We start from the raw sequence: 17,771 nt of genomic DNA, 5'->3' as shown, positions 1-17,771 counted from the left end.
CCATCATTAGGCTCCAAAACACCTGTTTTTAGAGTTGAGCTTTACACCAGCTGGGAGAGACAGACTTTAGCAACAGCTGCCCATTTCAGATCTACAAGGGCACCATGACAACTCACTCAAGTGTAGAAAGAAAGAGATTACGTTGTATAATACATCATTACTTTAGCATACGGCATTACGGATATCATCTGAGCCTCATGTGATGGAAATGTCTAACAAGTGGTTTTACAGCAAAAAAGCACAATAATTTTTACTTGTCCCTCCTTTTCTTTAATGTAAGCAAAAACCTGTGTTACAGTGAGATACTTAAGTAAATAGGACAAATCCATAAATAAAATAAAATAAAATAAAATAGTTTTTCAAAAGTGTAGTAACAAGACAAAAACAATTAGCATTTTAAAGTGATTTTGGTAAAAAAAAAAAAGCAAAAAAAAAAACAGTTGCTAATCTTTTCTATGTCAAGTCAACATTCATTGAAAGGTTTGAGGTCAGTACGACTGACAGTGAATGCACAATGAAGACTGACACAGAAATGAAGAATTGAACCACTGATGTCACATGTAGTGGTCGACCGATATTGGTTTTTTGACAGCCGATGCCGATATCTTGGAAAGCAGTGGGGCCGATAGCCGATATAAAGCCGATATGTGTGTGTGTATATTATTATTATTTTTTTATTCATATTTAAAAAATTTGAAATCATTTGACAATGGATTAAAAAAGTAAAGTGTAAAATAAACATACTTATACTTTAGATGACAAAGTATTTTTCACAAAAAAATAAATATTTAATAAAAAATATAATTAAAAAGGAAGTAACCACTGTAACCAACAGGGCACTCAGTTTGTGTGCATTGGGAATCATGTTTTTCAAATAAAGCCAAGGTAACACTCATTTTACATACAGCACACAGTAAAAATGACATGAATTTGACAGTGGGAGAATACATAAAGTGCAGCATAATATGAGATCAGGTTTAAAGTTTAAAGCATTCAGTTCACACAGGCCGACCGTCACACAGAGAACACATGATCATGCTGGATACTCATACACACTTCACAAGATCTCACAGCTGGATTCGACTAAGTTTGCAAGGTTTGTGAAATTAAATATTCATTAGTCATTCAAAGATTTGTTTAAATGATATAAATGAGTATTTGCTTAATGCTGATGGCAAACGAGAAAGTATTATAATGTTTGCCTTTCTACTACTAATAATATAAAAGCAATTGTTATAATACCTTTTGTATATATTAATTCCTTTGTTTAACCGTTTGATCTGATTATTAGACAGACTTCTATCTGTATTAGACAGAACTGTTAACAACGACAGCGAACAAGAGAGAGTGTGAGCACTGTGTGTGCACTCAGGCACTGCCATTAAAATAAAAGCCCCATCTCAAACACATCAGCCAAGCAGAAAAACTTACTGGCCAATGCATATATTTGAAAAATGCCAAATATTGACTGATATTTGCCTTGGCGATACATCGGTCGACCACTAGTCACATGGACTATTTTAACAATCTCCTTACTACCTTTTTGGGCCTTGAACATGTCAGTTGTGCTGCTGTCTATGCAGGGTTAGAGAGCCCTTGGATTTCATCAACAAATTGTGTTCTGAAGATGAATGAAGGTCTTATGGGTTTGAAACGACATGAGGGCGAGTAATTAATGACAGAATTTTCATTTTTGGGTGAACCTTCCCTTTAAGGCTACAGGTGCATCCCATTTGGCAGACTTCTGCATTTGATGTAATTTGAGTGCAGACATAGGTTAGGTGCACACTAATTAGTACATCATTGTGCCTTAAGACACAGCACTGTTTGTTTCAAAAATCTAATGGAGCTTACCAGGCCATTACAGTTGCTTAGAGCCACAGAACTAGATTGAGGCTGGTGCTGTAAGTGACCCACATAGTGGCAGTTGGGCAAGTATGGGTGACTCCAAGCCAAGCGGCCCCTCTTCCAGTATTCCACACGGAACTGTCGCGAGAGCAGTCCTCCCTGCAGTGTGAGGTTGAGCAAAAGGTCAGCACTCGACGTGGAGAGCTGATAGTACAGCTGCGGCTCTGGAACGTTCTGCGTTTCCGTGCTACGCCGGTGTCTGCCATTCCTGTGAGAGGTCTCCTCTTCCGATAGCATATCCCCATGTGGCCCCACACGCACTGGGATGGCGATCTCATACTGGCCCAAGCTGGACAGAAACTCAGCTGTGGAAAGGCAAAAAATATGCTTTAGATTGAAGGATGGAAGCTGAGTTGAGTTTATACAGCTCACACAATAAGCAATTAAAAGATCGAAATCTTTCTTATTAAAAAGGAAAAAATGTTTTATACATTACAATTCGAAAGTTTGGAGTATGATTTTTTATCTGTTCGTAAATACAATTATACAATATTCTAATATGCAGTATATTTAAGTAACTGTTTACTATTGTAATATAATTCAAAATGTAGTTTATTCCAGTGATGGGAAAGCTGAATTTTTTCAGCGGCCATTACTTCAGCTTTAAGTGTCACATGATCATAAAAACTATATATTAAGCCTAAACTTTTGAACTGTAGTGGAAATTATTAAGTTATAATATACCATAAAATTAAAGTATATTATATAATATACAATAGTTACAAATTTAGAATATAAATTCACATTTAGCTATATAAATAATGACATCAAAACCAAACCAGTAGCCTAACAAATTTAATTTGACTAATTTTACAAATTTACAAATGTTTACAAATTTTACAAATGTAATTTTACTGGGATCACTTTACAGGTGCCATCATACTTTTACAATCACATGACCAGGCCTAAATGGAATCTGCACACTCTTTTCACATTTTCTGCACCGATTTTTTTTTTTATGGGGGACCACCCTCGGAACACGATTGGGCTAGTTTTGAATAGCAATTGGGTGGGTTTTGTTATGGTAACCTGGCAACCCTAGCATGCACCTTTACATAATACAGTATAATACAGTATAGTATAGTGCTCCAATCAGTTCTTAAAATAACAACATAAAAACATTTTGTTTATCACTTATGCAAGCAAATCATGCCTAAAGCTAAATTTAAGCTGCAAAACTGTAAACACTTAACAAAAATTAATGGTAGATATGTTAGGCCAAATGATGAGTGCTAACGTGACTAACTGATGAAACAATACAGTTTGAAAACCAAAATATGTCTACAGTTATGTCTGAATAACGACAGACAAAAGATGCTCCCTGTCTTAACCTTTAATTATAACGCAGAACATCTGTATCACATGAGCCCCAGCCTAACTTGTCTCTCTCTACCAGGTTTCTTACTCCCTGCACTATAACTACATAAACAGCACTTTCACAATGATTATAAAGTCTGTGCACTACACTACATTATTTATTATTAAACAAAGTAATTATACATTAATACATTTTTAGGAAATCGTGGGTTCACAGCAAATTATCAGAATTATTTCAGTAAAACAGTAATACCGTGCTTTACCTGGAAACCTAAAGCTGCACTATAGGTATACATCACATATAAGCACAAAAAAAAAATAATAAATTGGATATTTTGAGCACTCAATTGAAAATGTACACATAACGTACCAATCGTCTTTGAACGATGTGGTTCGGAGAAGCTTGTTGGTCCAAATAAAGATTTGAAGCCAACGAAGATAAAAGGCAAGATTAGAGAGGCAGTCCTTGATAAAGTGACGAGCACAACAAAAGGTTTAAATTGTATTGCTGTGGAATCCTTGAACACAGTGTCTTCTCGACACAGAGAGTGTTTGTATTTCATGGGCAGGCGGGATTATGCTAATGTGTTACCCAGTGACATATACTGGTAACAGGCAAAACATTTTTTTTTTATATATAACGACTTATTAAGGCGATTCTGAGTCGACTCTTTCTTTTGAAAGACAATATCTTTGTTTATCATGCACTTTTTTGATTAACAACTTTGCAGACTGTTTACATTGCAGGATAGCTACCTTACAAACTGCAAAAGAGATGTTTTTCAAAAACCCATATGACCTGCTCTTTAAGATGCAAGGGGTGAGCCATATGAAGGAAATTATGCTTCTAATTGTCAGTATCACTCCAAGACCACAAAAAAATACTACTTTTGTAGTATTTGTACTACTAATGTACTTTTAGGATCCAAGCAAAGGAGAACTGTTAACTCAAACCAACAATATAGCCGTAAACAAACTATTTCAAGCAGATCGCTGTCCCTTGGATCATTTGAGGCCCATGTAAAGAGCCTCTGGTTACTAACAAGGATTTTATTCAGTTGCAGTTATGTACTCTGACCGTGTCAATTGGCGAACAAAAGAGTTCACAGTGAAACCATTGAGTAGACCACAGAGAAGAAAAGCAAGTTAGCAGCCCAAAGGCCAAGGGCTGCCTGTTGCTATGGAAATCCTGAAATTGTATACTTCCTGTTCCCGACAGCGGGCCTGGAGATTAATTGTCCAAAATTCGGCATTTGAAAAACTTGCACCCAAGGGGCGGAGATTGCCAAAGAGACAAACATCCTGAAACCAAACTAAACCCTTTTATACATTCAGATGTGAATAAGTACACCAGGATCAGTGTCCTTAATGTGAAACAAGGTTTGTTCCACTGGTTTGTCCAATTGGTTTGTTTACTCCATCTTGCCAGTTCAAACACTGTGAGAAGGGTGACAGCAATGTCTCTTTTGTTTGGGTGCAGAGGCATGAAGATGAGACTTGTGCATGACCTATATTCAACTAGACTTACTACTTTTCCGTAATCTCTCAAAGCTGTAGAAATACATCAGCAGACTCACCATATGACTTATATTAAATTTGGCATTGTGTACAATGGCACGAGAAGGACAAGTAACCTTAGAGAACACGGTCTATTTCATTAAGCCCTTCATACGGAGGGAATGAAGGCTCAAACCAAGTGCTGAAAATATAAAAGATCACATCGTTCTCTCCTCACAGCAGTTACTCAGACTGGGCCACTTAATAAGACTGTCTAATTACTGAAAGAGTGGCTGCTTCTGCGCCCCACATGTGTTTCCATTGGCTTTTTAAAACCTGCGCAGACTCGAACCAACAGAAGAGTTCCATCATTGGATAGCTCACTTCTAGCCTTATACACCCAACATTCTAACAGCAAATGCTGTGTAAGGTTTAAAAATTACAATCAATTGTAAAAGAAATCAGTGGTGGAGTGGTTTGGAAGTAAAAAGACTGTTAAATGAAATGTTCAAGATTACTTTTAGGACTGAACATGCAAAACAATGTGTTTCCTTTTACAATTTACACCATAAGACAATTTATTTTGTTACTTATTAACTTACTTTGTTGCTTATTTGTTACTTATTTAAATTTAAGTAACACATTTTGCCCCAAGTTATTCTAGAGGGGCCATCCGTCCACTAAACCTGTACTTTAAGTCACTCTGGATAAAAGTGTCTGCAAATTAGCCAATGCAGGCCTAAAGGTAATCTAGCCTCTCTCTAGAACTTCAATCCAGACAGTCTCAATAACAGGAGCCAGAGGCACAGCTGGGTCTTATGTCAAAGCATGAAAGCGGAGCTCAAACTGTACAACACACCCAGCCCTCTGCCCGCCATCAACTGGCGCTATCTTAAATAAACATAAGGCCCACAATTGATGGAAGGGTACTCCCTGCTCTTACACCTACAGGGTGCACCAATCCTCCAGAGCCTTTGATGTGTCTTTAATCTCAACAAGGAACCCGAGAGAAGGAGGACGACTGTGTTACTTCCCCATAAACTCCCTCGCCACGGACAGAGCACCATTAAAAGAATAAAGACTTCACTTTTGATTCAAATAAACCACCAACAGGAGCCGCCCAGGGTTTGAAAGTTTATTTTAGAAGGTTAAGGAGAACAACCTTTAATTAGGGCCGTGCGGGAAACTAAAGTGAACCCCCCCTTTTTTTAAACCAAAGTTTTCCTGTGGAAACCGGGCCGGAGAAAAAGAGAGGGAGAAGTATGTCCACCTTTCCCAGATGTGCAACAGCTGCATCAAGTCAGCGAGTGCGCCCAGACTTGTGGAGGAGAAAACTCTTCCCCATGCCAGGCTGAGAAGTCAGTCTTTCTTGAACAGAGGCCCTGTCAGCGACTCAAAACCCATCCATATCCTGTTTGTGTACCGTCTGCCACACTGCTATTTGGACTACGAGATTTAAATATATGCCTGTGCATCACTGCATGTGGCGAGATTACACATAAACTTGGTGCTCTGCTTTAATAACTGTACACTACATGATGTAACCCTGGTTATAAGAGGGAAAAATGCATTATTAAATTATTCATAGGCCAAAAAATGACGTCTAACAGCAACTATGGCTGGTCTGCATATTTGTCCCATCCGCCTTTTGAATAAACACACAGAAACTCAGCCAGACACGCTCACACGCTTGTCCTGAACTGGACCAGACGAAGCAGTGAAGTCAAATCCACATGCTTGAACATGTTCTTATTATATAACCTTTGTATCTCTTTAAATCTTATATATTTAGAATTTAGCACTTAACAACATTAGTATGTTACAGGAATGTACATTTTAAAGTTGGATGTCTAAAAAAGTGCCTCATGTGACTCTCGTCACAGAGATAAATGGGTCACTAATTGTATGAATTGAGACAGTGGTCGGTTTCATGGAAAGATGGGTCATTGAGTATGGCTGGCTCTTGTGATGGATAACTGACGTCGCAGTGCATCTGTTCCTGGTTGTCTAAATGGTTTGTTACTGTTCAAAGCTTGAGGCTAACAATTCATTCTGTTTTACGCTTTGATGATCTGCCATTGCTGCATCCATTGTGCAACGTGAAATGTACGGAAAGTTTCTCAGGTAACTTCTACTGCAACACGAAATGTGTTTACAAGCACTTTAAAAGTTGATTTCAGTCTGACAAAAGTAATAATTACTATTTATTAGTCAAATTGAAATAGCAGTCCGTCTTGCAAATTATGAGATATTGCTATTATGTTAAAGGATTAGTTCACTTTCAGAATTAATATTTCCTGATAATTAACTCATTCCCATGTCATCCAAGAAATTAAGGTTTTTTAGGAAAACGTTCCAGGATATTTCACTTCATATAGTGGACTTCAATGGTGGCCAACGGTTTGAAGGTCCAAATTGCAGTTCCAGTGCAGCTTCAAAGAGCTCTACACAATCCTAGACGAGGTATGAGGGTTTATCTAGTGAAACAATCTGTCATTTTCTAAAAGATATTACAATTTATATAGTTTTTAGGCGTGATGTAGGCAGAAGTAGTACTGAATTCCATCTGTTTTCTTCTCTAACTTCAAAATAGTCCAACCTCGTTTACCTTTTTTTGTAAAGTACATTTGTAAACACTGGGTTGGTACTTAAGGTGTGACCACTCCAATGTGACTACATAATAAGTTGATACATAAATGCAGAGCTAGTGCAAGACAAGCATTTATGGTTAAAAAGTATATACATTTTTATTTGTATTTGTTTTTTAAATGACAGATTGTTTCGCTAGATAATGTCTTATTTCTCAGCTGGGATCCTGTAGAGCCCTTTGAAGCTACAATGAAACTTTAATTTGGACCTTCAACCCATTGAGTTCTGTTGAAGTCCACTATATGAAAAAAAATCCTGGAATGTTTCTCTCAAAACCTTAATTTCTCTGTGGCTGAAGAAAGAAAGACATGATGACATGGGGGTGAGTATTTTCTTTTTTTTTTTTTTAGCCCGGGTGCATTAACTTGATTGAACAAAAGTGATCAATTTCAGAGTAATTTTATTTCACTTAAATCTTGTTTTCAAAGAAACATTATTTTCCACATACTGTAAATTATTGTGTAAAGTTGATGTATTTCCTCAGCGACCAGCAAGGAGCAGCTCCAGGCATGACGAAGTGAATATCGTCCTCTTTTGGAAGGCCAAACAAAGTAGTTCCACTTTCACAATGAAACACACAGCGTCTATACAACATGGCGGCAGCAGAAACAAAAATACTACAATGAGAATAAAAGGAATGCCTTCTTTCTTTCCCTAAACATCTGGGCGGCATTATGCAAATCACATACTGATGTAGACATGTGGGGGCGTGTTAGAACAAGACGTTTTGGGGGGGGGGCATGGACTGCGCTTGTAACACTCCAAAGAAAAAGGAAAACTTGAAATTGCATCATATGACCCCTTTAATCTTGCCTCTGTATAATGCATATTAAAGTTTATAACTGCAGCGCTGCTTTGTTTACAGCGGAAACCAAGGAAATGCTTAAAGTGCCACCTGCTGGCAGAGAGTGAATCTGTGTCTCATGCAGATATTTTTTATGTATACAAAACTGAAGTCATACCATTCTGTTTTTGACTGAATCATGAGTTGAGTGAATAGTTACATCCATCATGTTTTTCACAAAATATTTGGCAGCAACATTGATAATAAGAAACTAAATTGAAGAATATTAAATTGACTTTTTAAAGGGTCACGTGACATTATTTTAAAAAATTCAGCTTTGCCTACACAGGAATAAATTACATTTGAAGATATATTAGAAAAGAAAACAGCTATTTTAAACTGTAATAATATTTAAACATATTATTGTTTTTACTGTATTTTTGATTAAATAAATGGTGTGCACGAGAGACTTCTTTCAAAACTTAGGATGGCAGCTGCCCACTTTAATGCAGTTTAACGGCAGCAAATGATTGCTAAAATGAAATGAACACTTATTTTTCATATATTTTTCATATTATAATTAGGAATCTCACCTTGAGACTGAGCAAACTCCTCAGGACTCCAACTCTCTGCCACTCCACTGGCAACCATGGCGATGATGCCAATGTAGGCCAAACTCCTCCACACCGTTTCCATGGTTACTACAGCAAGCTTCAATGCGGTGCCCAGCCCTCTGTCCCAACATGTCTTCTGTCCTCTGACGGCCCCACGCTCACCAAAGTGACGCACAGAATTCTGGAGCCATGGTGGCTTCGCTTCTATGTGGATCTTGATGCTTTACCTCTCTGGGTTGGAGGTGGAGGATGGGCAGTTCTAAGATGTGTACAACCGAGGATCATAAATATGAAGAGCCTCCCTATCGAAAGACAAAAAGGTTAGATAGATGCAAAAAGGCGGCGAGTTTCTTGGCTTAAAGGTTCCTCTCTGACCAGTCAAGCATATTGCCTTGGGAGGCTGTTGTTTGCATCCTGTTGCTAGAGCTAATCAATCATTCCTCCTTTCACATTCAAGTGGAAAGGGAAAAAAACACTTTCTAACCTGGGGGCTGCTGTTTCTCTGCACTCTGTCCTTCACCGGAAGAGTGCAAAAGAAAGGAAAGCATTGTGAGGTCAGGAGGGCAAGCTGACGTCTGGAGCAGGCTATAAAACAAAATGTCCTAATCTAAGAAATAGCCTACTACAAGAGGGACTTGTGTGGCACCCCTGTTTCGAATGGGACAGGGACACAAAGAGAGAGAACAAGTCATAGGATGTGTTCGCTGCATAATGCACTGGGGTGCATGTGCAACCAAAATAAAAAAAAATGTGCTGGGTAAATAAGTTCATACTGCTCATTTGAGTACAGACATGGCTGACAGCTGTCAATGCACCTTAACCGTATTAGATCAGTTACCTGTAATACTATATATAGTATACACACTGCATACTGCAAGCATATAGTATGATCAACAGAGGTGGGTAGAGTACCCAAAAACTGTACTCAATTAAAAGTAAAAGTACTTTTAGAAATATTTACTCAAGTAAAAGTACTAGTCTTGAATAGTTACTTGAGTAAGAGTAAAAGAGTATCGGATAAAAAATCTACTCAAGTAGTTAGTTACTAGTTACTTTGGGTCATATATACTGAGCTTATTTTTATTTAGATATATAGATAAAATGTATGTAATGTATGTGTGTGTGTATAAATGTATATATTTCATCAGCCTTTACTCCAATTTATGTAATTTATTATAAAACCCAGTCTGTTTACTTAAGTAACAGATATAGGTGTCATGCCATAACATATTTTTAATACGACTGACTTTATATTAAATGTGAATTTAACATTGAAAGTTAATGTAATATAAATATTGCTACTAATCATTGTTCAGAAAGAGAGCAAATAACATTTACATTATTAAAGATCATTTTCACTGACAGTCTAGATTTCAATCACTCTCAGAAACTCCCATTAAAATCACTGAAACTGTTAACACCGTGAAATCAATATCTTAATTAAAGATTCGTACACACATCTGCACTTTGTTGTTTCTGACGAGAGAATTCGCCAGAAAGAGGTATTCAGTCAGTGAGCGAGTGAAGGAAGCACCGGGATTTTAGCGATGACTCATCGGAACACCTCTGATTGGCCAATGCTTTAATAAGCTCAAAAGAATCATGTGTGATTGGTTATAATGTGCAGCGCTGTAAAAACACATCTATCTCTGGCTCAGCGCCAGCAAGCAATCACAGATCTGAATTTAGCAGCTGATGATATGACTTGCTGAACGTAGCCTACTCGTACAGGTGTGATTGTATTAAAATTAATAAAATCTTAATCAGCTATTTTTTGTCTTTTCGAAGCTGCATTCAACTTGACTCCCCTCTTATAAGCCACACACGTACAACAAACTAATGTCACAGGTATCGTGTACTGTAATCGAATGTAGCCCAAGTTATTACCTGTTAAACAGTAGACAGCACACGCGGTGTTCATCTAATAAGGATCTCCATCGCAAGCAAATAATAGCCTTTGCAGATTTGCTTTCAATTCAGTGCAGTTCCAGACACGTTTTCAATGCTGCTGATGTTTAACGTTATAACTCTGAGTGAACCACTACAGACGCTCAGCGCGTGCGGCAGGGAACTGAACAAATCATTCAAACTGATTCATGAACCAATTCACTTGTTTGCCAACTGGTTTGATCAAGCATTTGAACAGAATTGACTCAAAAGAATGAATCATTCGCGAATGGGCATCGCTCATTGCCCAGAGAAAAGTAGACGGCGCGTTTGGAATAAACTGAAGCATTATAACATTTATTGCATTAAGATAAAGTAACGAGAGGAGCGTCGCCCACAGTAACGAAGTAAAAGTACAGATTTTTCCCCAAAAATGTACTCAAGTAAGAGTATAAAGTACCCATCTTTAAATATACTCCGAAAAGTATTAGTTACCCCAAAAAATTACTCAAGTAAATGTAACAAAGTAAATGTAACTCGTTACTACCCACCTCTGATGATCAACATCAACATCCATAAAAGCTATCCTACCTTCTTCTCGCCTTCCTTTTTTTTCATTCTCTATATAATCCTCACTCCATGCTTTCTGGGAAGAGGTAGAAAGAGATGCCATACAAGCTTTGGTGGGTGAAGAGAAACCAAGTGCAGACAAAGGTAATCAAGAACAGATGGGAAATGATTTGGCAGTATAAGAATACAAGTTGCCTCCTGATGAAAAAAAGTATGAACTCAAACTCAAAAAAAGAGTGTTTAAAGGAGAGAGAAAGAGAGACAATTTGGGAAAGGGTGAGAGAAGGAATATAGAGTTTGTGCACTCATTTGTCCATCAAGGATAACTATTCCTGACTAGTACCACAAAAAAGACAATGACCAAAGTAGTGTGCGTCTGTGTGTGTGAGGAAGTTTTGTCTAATTTCTAAGGAAAAACCGTCTTGGAAAGCTATTTGAAACCACTGTGCGAAACTCATCCAAGATTTCTGTTGCCACAAAATAAGCCATGTTAAACTGCCTGACAATATTCTACATTCTCTTCCATTAAAAATCAAACACTCTCTGTTTTGACTGAAAAAAGAAAATAGCAGCAACAAATAGGTCAGGACCCAAAAGTGGCCTCAGAGGCTGATGCTGGTTTTAAGTTCCCCTCATTTCCTATGGGTTGCATTGAAACAGCTTAAGTGCAGCAAGTAATCTTAAAACACTAAGAGGTCTTTGTCCCTTACAAATAGTGATAGACTACATGCCCCTGTGCTCTCCACACCCTTTCAACCCTCCAGGCTTTTTACTGTTATTTCCTGCTTGGCAAAAGCCTCTTTACTTGCATTACCTCTTGTTAGAGACTTGTTTTATTGTGAAGTTACTAGACTGAGGTCGGTGGTTTTCATTAAAACATTGTCTTATCTAAATCTTGTAAAAAAAGGTCCAAGATTTGGTCCTGTGTTCTTCATTTGTGTGTCACGAACTACGTGGCTTTGAGGCTTGTTCAACATGAAAGGACAACATTATGTTGTATTGGGATCAGTATTGGTTTATTTTTAGGTTTAATATTACTCACATACTGTAAGCATTCCACAAAATATCCCCAAAAACGTATTTGCATACATAAGTTGCATACGTTGTTTACGAATGTGATACTCTCCAAAATGGTGCAAGGGTGACACGGAGAAGACAAATTGTTGAATAAAGTCGTTATTTTTGTTTTCTTTGAGCACAAAACGTATTCTCATAGCTTCGGTTGATCTCGTAATTACGGTTGAACCACTGATGTCACATTAATTATTTTAATTATTTCAGGAATTGTGGGTGGGGGGAGTGCATGTACAGTTCTCTCTCCACCTTCAATACCACGACTTAGGTGCCCTTGAGCAAGGCATCGAACCCCCAACTGCTCCCCGGGCGCCGCAGCATAAATGGCTGCCCACTGCTCCGGGTGTGTGCTCACAGTGTGTGTGTGTGTTCACTGCTCTGTGTGTGCACTTCGGATGGGTTAAATGCAGAGCACAAATTCTGAGTATGGGTCACCATACTTGGCTGAATGTCACTTCACTTTTTTCACTTTCTTTAACAACGTCCTTACTATGTTTCTGGACCTCGATCGTGTTAGGATCCTTGCTGTCTATGGAGGGTAAGAGAGCTCATCCAAAATATCTTAATTTGTGTTCCGAAGATGAACGAAGCTCTTACAAGTTTGGAACGACATGAGGGTGGTCATTTTTGGGTGAACTATCTCTTTAAAATATAGTTACAGTGCAGCCAGTGTTATCCGTTTGCAAAACGAATGATGAATTCTTTGAAATAGTACTTTTTAGTGAATCAAATCCTAAAGCACAACTTCCTGAATAAAACACTTTATTAAGTTGGTTCAAAATAAATAAATAAACAAATAATCTGTTGGTAACTTCTTTAATATATAGTTACGGTCAATTAAATAATTCATTAATGCTGACATTATTGGAACCAAAAACACTAAGAGGAATCAGAATCAGTTCCCATTATAAATGTAAAACAATAAAACAGAAATTGTGTAAATAAGGGGAAACAACTCAACTTTTCCAGTGAATGATTCACTTGTCCATCTGTGGCCGGTTTTGTGATAAAAACACCGGCCCACAAAGCAGGAGAAGGAGCTCAAGCCACAGAGGCCACAGGAAAACATGACCTCGCAGAGCAACATCGTCTCCAAAAAATTCAGCTGTGGCCTTGAAGGAGCTGAACTTCATAATTGGCTGCTCTTGGGGGTAAATCATAAACAAGAAGCATCTGCAAGCTACAGATGGCGTGTCGACATATGCTAAATGTGACATGAAATTTCAGGAAGGACCTTGTAAACTGTTAGCGCAGACAGGAGGTACGAGAGTATGTGTGATCTGAGACGGCAAGAAGCTTTTTGTGCTGTCAGACTACATCGGTGGAGACTCTGAGCCATCAGGCACGAGAAAAACTCTGATAATTAAACACATATGACAGACTGAATGTAAAGCCCTCTCTGCAATGGAGAAATCTTGGGTCTCGATCCTCTCTGGAAACTAGGCAGTCTCTCTTCATCTCCATTTGGATGACATACAAGCAGAAAGTCTCCTCACTTAAGCTTGACACTGCACTGTAACAGTATGAAGGAGCCACAGACCACTGGCCTCCACAAACACTGTCTTACACACTCACAACAAGACTTGATTTACACAAACCAGAGGATTCAAACTGGGAAAGACCCCAAAAACTAAAAGTTGGTGTATCACACTTCTCAATTCATTTTCCGCTCGCTCTTTCAAATAAACAAAGCACAAACAAGGGAATTAAGATAATGATCACCGATGCACTGTCAGCAGAAGTGACTTATGTAACAACCGGTAATGAACTCTGAATCCATCAACAGAGACCATAATGTGAGAGCTATTCACGACCGACTGTGGAGCATGAACAATTTAGCCAGCTCGCAAACCACACACCCCTGAACCAGACAGAGATTACTACACCAACCCTATAAACCTACTTTGTTTTCTCTTGAAAAAACAATAGATTGTTTATTTAACGACCTAAACAATGAGCCTCTTCAGTTTTCTTATGATGTTCACGGTGTTCACCAGCAGAGGGTGGTAGTCTAGTGCAGGGCTTTTCAATCTTTCAGATTTCACGGACCCCCAAATATGATCATCCTGGTTTGTAAGGGACCCTCATCCTAAAATACAAAAGGCAGCTATATTTTCATGTATTTTCATGTGAATAGTATATTACAAATACATACATATCTATTACATTATTGTGTTTTACTCACTATAGTACTTGGTTACACTTTATCTTAAGGTGGCCTTGTTACAATGTAATTATTTATTTACTGAGTAATATTAATTAACTATCCTGAGTAATATTAATGTAATTATTTATTTACTGAGTAATATTAATTAACAACATTTACTTGCTATATGGTTAGCATTAGGATTAGGGCTACTGGCATGTAATTATGCATAATTTATTGTTATTATGTGTAAAAAAAAATGTTACCCAGTACTTTACTGTTTCTAACTGTTAATGTATTATTTATTTATTTATTTTAACTTATTGATTTACGTTTTATTTTTTCAGTTTGAGAACCCCTGGTTTGACGGATCAAGATAACACAAAGATTTAACCAATCCTGTTAGAACAGCAGATCGAGTTCCCATACCATTAGACCCATGAATTTCCATGACTTTTACATAATTTTTCCAGTCCAGTTATTCACTATTATTACTTGAATAAGCATTTTCAAAAGCCAACATTCAAAATACAAATTTAAAACAAATGAAATAGCTAACTTTTAAATATTTATACTCACTAAAAACTTAATTTCCATTCCAATTTAGGCAGGTGTTGAGGGTGTGTGTAGAAGCATTTTTTTCTGTTTTATTATTTATAGTATTGTATTTCTTATGGATTGTCTTAAGGATGGATTGCTGAATCTCTTGTTCGCACAACAAATTTACCTTCGGCTACTAATAAAGATACCTTGACCTTGACCTTGAATTTCAAGCCCTGGATTTTTATTTTATATTTCTTTTATTATTTTTATATTTTATTTTATTTAGTTCTTGTAGTCACTTTGCATAAGAATGTTCTCTGCAAATTAAGATGCTCTGCAAGTAACTATCCAAAATAACAAAGATAAGTCTATATCTGATATCAAAGTCTACATACAGGCCTAAGGCTCGTAGTTTCCAGCAGCTACCCCAAGCTCTCTCCATCACAGGCAAATGCACACAGACAGGCATGGAGTTGTTCCAGGAGAAGCGCTCGCTCTACCTCAGCGGCTCCCAAACCTGTTCCTGGAGGCCCCCCAACAGCAAGCATTTTGGATGTCTCATCTGACACACCCCTTTCAACTTGGTGTCTCCACTAACAAACTGATAAGTTGAATCAGGTGCGTTTGATTAGGGAGACGTCCAAAATGTGTATTGTTGGGGGGCCTCCAGGAACAGAGTTGGGAACCACTGCTCTACCTGACAGGGAGCAGGTCTCCTGGGTGTCCTCGTTGCCAACTTACGCATTCAAACTACATAATTTATCCAACTTTCAAAAGGCTGAGTCTCGAAAAGCCAAATAGTGCAGTGTTATGCTTGTATAATAACTATATATTTCATGGGGGAGACCGGTGCTCTGTAACTCTTCATTTTTTGTCTACCGGTCATTCCATTTGATAGCAGCTGTAATCAGGCATTAATGGAAATATTACAAGAGCAGATCATTTATTAAGTAGCCTAGGGAACTGGACGCGTTCCTCAGAGACTCTTGGCAAAGGTTTAGACTCTGAACCCCACAGACAAAGAGATATTTCTGCTTTCTGCTAGAGTGATCACCAGCTGGTCTGACAGCGCTGCAGCCTTCATCATTTTAGTTTCATATAACTGCATGTAACAAAATGACAGCAGAATAGACTTGCATATGTGTCCCTTGTATTAAAAATTAGAATGATAACCATACACGTTTGCAATGCATTCATTTGCATTCTGCCATAATATAAGTTTAAAGTCGTTTGACAATGACCTTACCGTTTAATTGTACAGGAGCGGCCAATTTGACGACCCTGAGATATGCCGACCTCCGTCTGGTATGTCGTCCTCCTTCAACACCGGGTATTTCTCTGCCTCATATAACTTACTGAGTTACTCATGCATACTGAGACGAGCCGGTGGACTGTGCTCTGGTGCTGCGTGGTTTCTCTGCTTCCTTCAGTCTTGCCGCTGGAGAAAGGAACTGAGTTCGGACTGCGATTTGATGATGTCCGATCGCGAACGAATCGCTCTTTTGAACAGGTTCTTTTTAGGGATTCGATTGAGCCGATTCGCACGCGGTGAGAGAGACGCGTCTCACACTGGTATCAATAATTCTCAACATAGTTATTATCTTTCATAATTCAAAACCAAATTCGTTTTAACCGTTTAAATAAAAGCGATACAACTTGGACAAATGAACAACAAATCAAATTAGAAACAATTCTATAAATAAATTAAAAGTGCAGCAAGCTATTTTATCAAGCAGGAACCTCCCGCTCTCTCTCGTGAAGCCAACACAGAAGTGACTTAAACTGTAATTCGTCAACTGGCCGCTAGAGGCTGGCTGCAAAAGCTAGATTAATTAATTAATTAATTAATATAAAATGCTTTTTTAAAGATATATTTTTTGTGTGTGTATTTGCAGAATATGTTGACATGCTTTAATGTTCAAAAAACACATTATTTTTCAAATACTGTACATTATTGTCCTCTGTCCCCCGCCTCTCTAAAATGCATAGTTTTCTACAAAATCCCTCCTTCGGAAAAGCGCAGTCTGCTCTGATTGTCCAACTGATACAGTGCATTGTGATTTGCCGAACACCGCATGCACTCGTCAGATATGTAACACCCCTTTCCATAATCACAAGCTTTATCTTTCAAAATAAATGTACAAATTGTTAATAATGTGCTTAGTTTTTCCATCAGTTCAATACCAAAAAGGGAACAGAGTGGTGAAGTATAGTTGTGCAGTACACAAGCCACGGATGGTTTAGACAGCTGACTCCACTGTGTGAGCGTCTCACAAAACTCTGCATTTGAACAGTCAATAGCAAATACTTAAACTAATAACAAAACATACTTACAGTAGCTGATTCAGAAACACCAGATTGTCGTAGCAAAGTCAGAATAACCGCCTCTCCTAGGTTCACGAAATGGTCATCCATAAAATGCGTTGTTGTTCTGTCGTAAGAAATCTTAAAGATTTCTAAATGCATCTACTTTCGGAAGACCAAATAAAGTGTTATGCGGTTATTGAAACCACACCTTCTTTCTTTGCGGCATTTGGGCATAATTGCAAATATTTCCACATAGTGATGTAGAGATGTTCTTCTTTATGCACCAAGAGCTTGTAATATTCCAAAGAGTAAGAAAAACTTGAAATCTCATCATATGACCCCTTTAAAATGCCCAACTTTACAACACTTTGAGCTTCAAAAACACTCTTTAGAAACCTATGGGTGACGTCACGTCATGGACAATGCATCCATGTTTTTATAGTCTAATGCAAATATAAGCACAAATAAGTCTATT

General features: G+C 37.9%; 1 protein-coding gene across 2 annotated transcripts in view; it reads right to left on the bottom strand.

Annotated features, from left to right (window-relative positions):
- LOC132097851 (A disintegrin and metalloproteinase with thrombospondin motifs 10-like) overlaps nucleotides 1-16,464 on the bottom strand; it is a 70,433-nt gene extending 53,969 nt beyond the window's left edge. The window contains exons 1-4 of one of the 2 annotated variants that reach the window (XM_059503810.1): nucleotides 16,236-16,464; nucleotides 11,248-11,302; nucleotides 8,749-9,071; nucleotides 1,855-2,213 (exon numbers count right to left, since the gene is read on the bottom strand). In XM_059503810.1, the coding sequence (XP_059359793.1) occupies nucleotides 1,855-2,213; nucleotides 8,749-8,851 (462 nt within the window). In that variant the 5' untranslated portion in view covers nucleotides 8,852-9,071; nucleotides 11,248-11,302; nucleotides 16,236-16,464. The remainder of the gene's footprint in view (nucleotides 1-1,854; nucleotides 2,214-8,748; nucleotides 9,072-11,247; nucleotides 11,303-16,235) is intronic. The other variant, XM_059503809.1, reaches the window with a different exon arrangement.
- Nucleotides 16,465-17,771: the final 1,307 nt, after the last annotated feature.

This window comes from Carassius carassius, chromosome 21, assembly GCF_963082965.1.
Source record: "Carassius carassius chromosome 21, fCarCar2.1, whole genome shotgun sequence".
Classification (NCBI taxonomy): domain Eukaryota; kingdom Metazoa; phylum Chordata; class Actinopteri; order Cypriniformes; family Cyprinidae; genus Carassius; species Carassius carassius.
The sequence above is the reverse complement of the archived record's forward strand: the minus strand, read 5'-3'. Positions and strand labels throughout refer to the sequence as shown.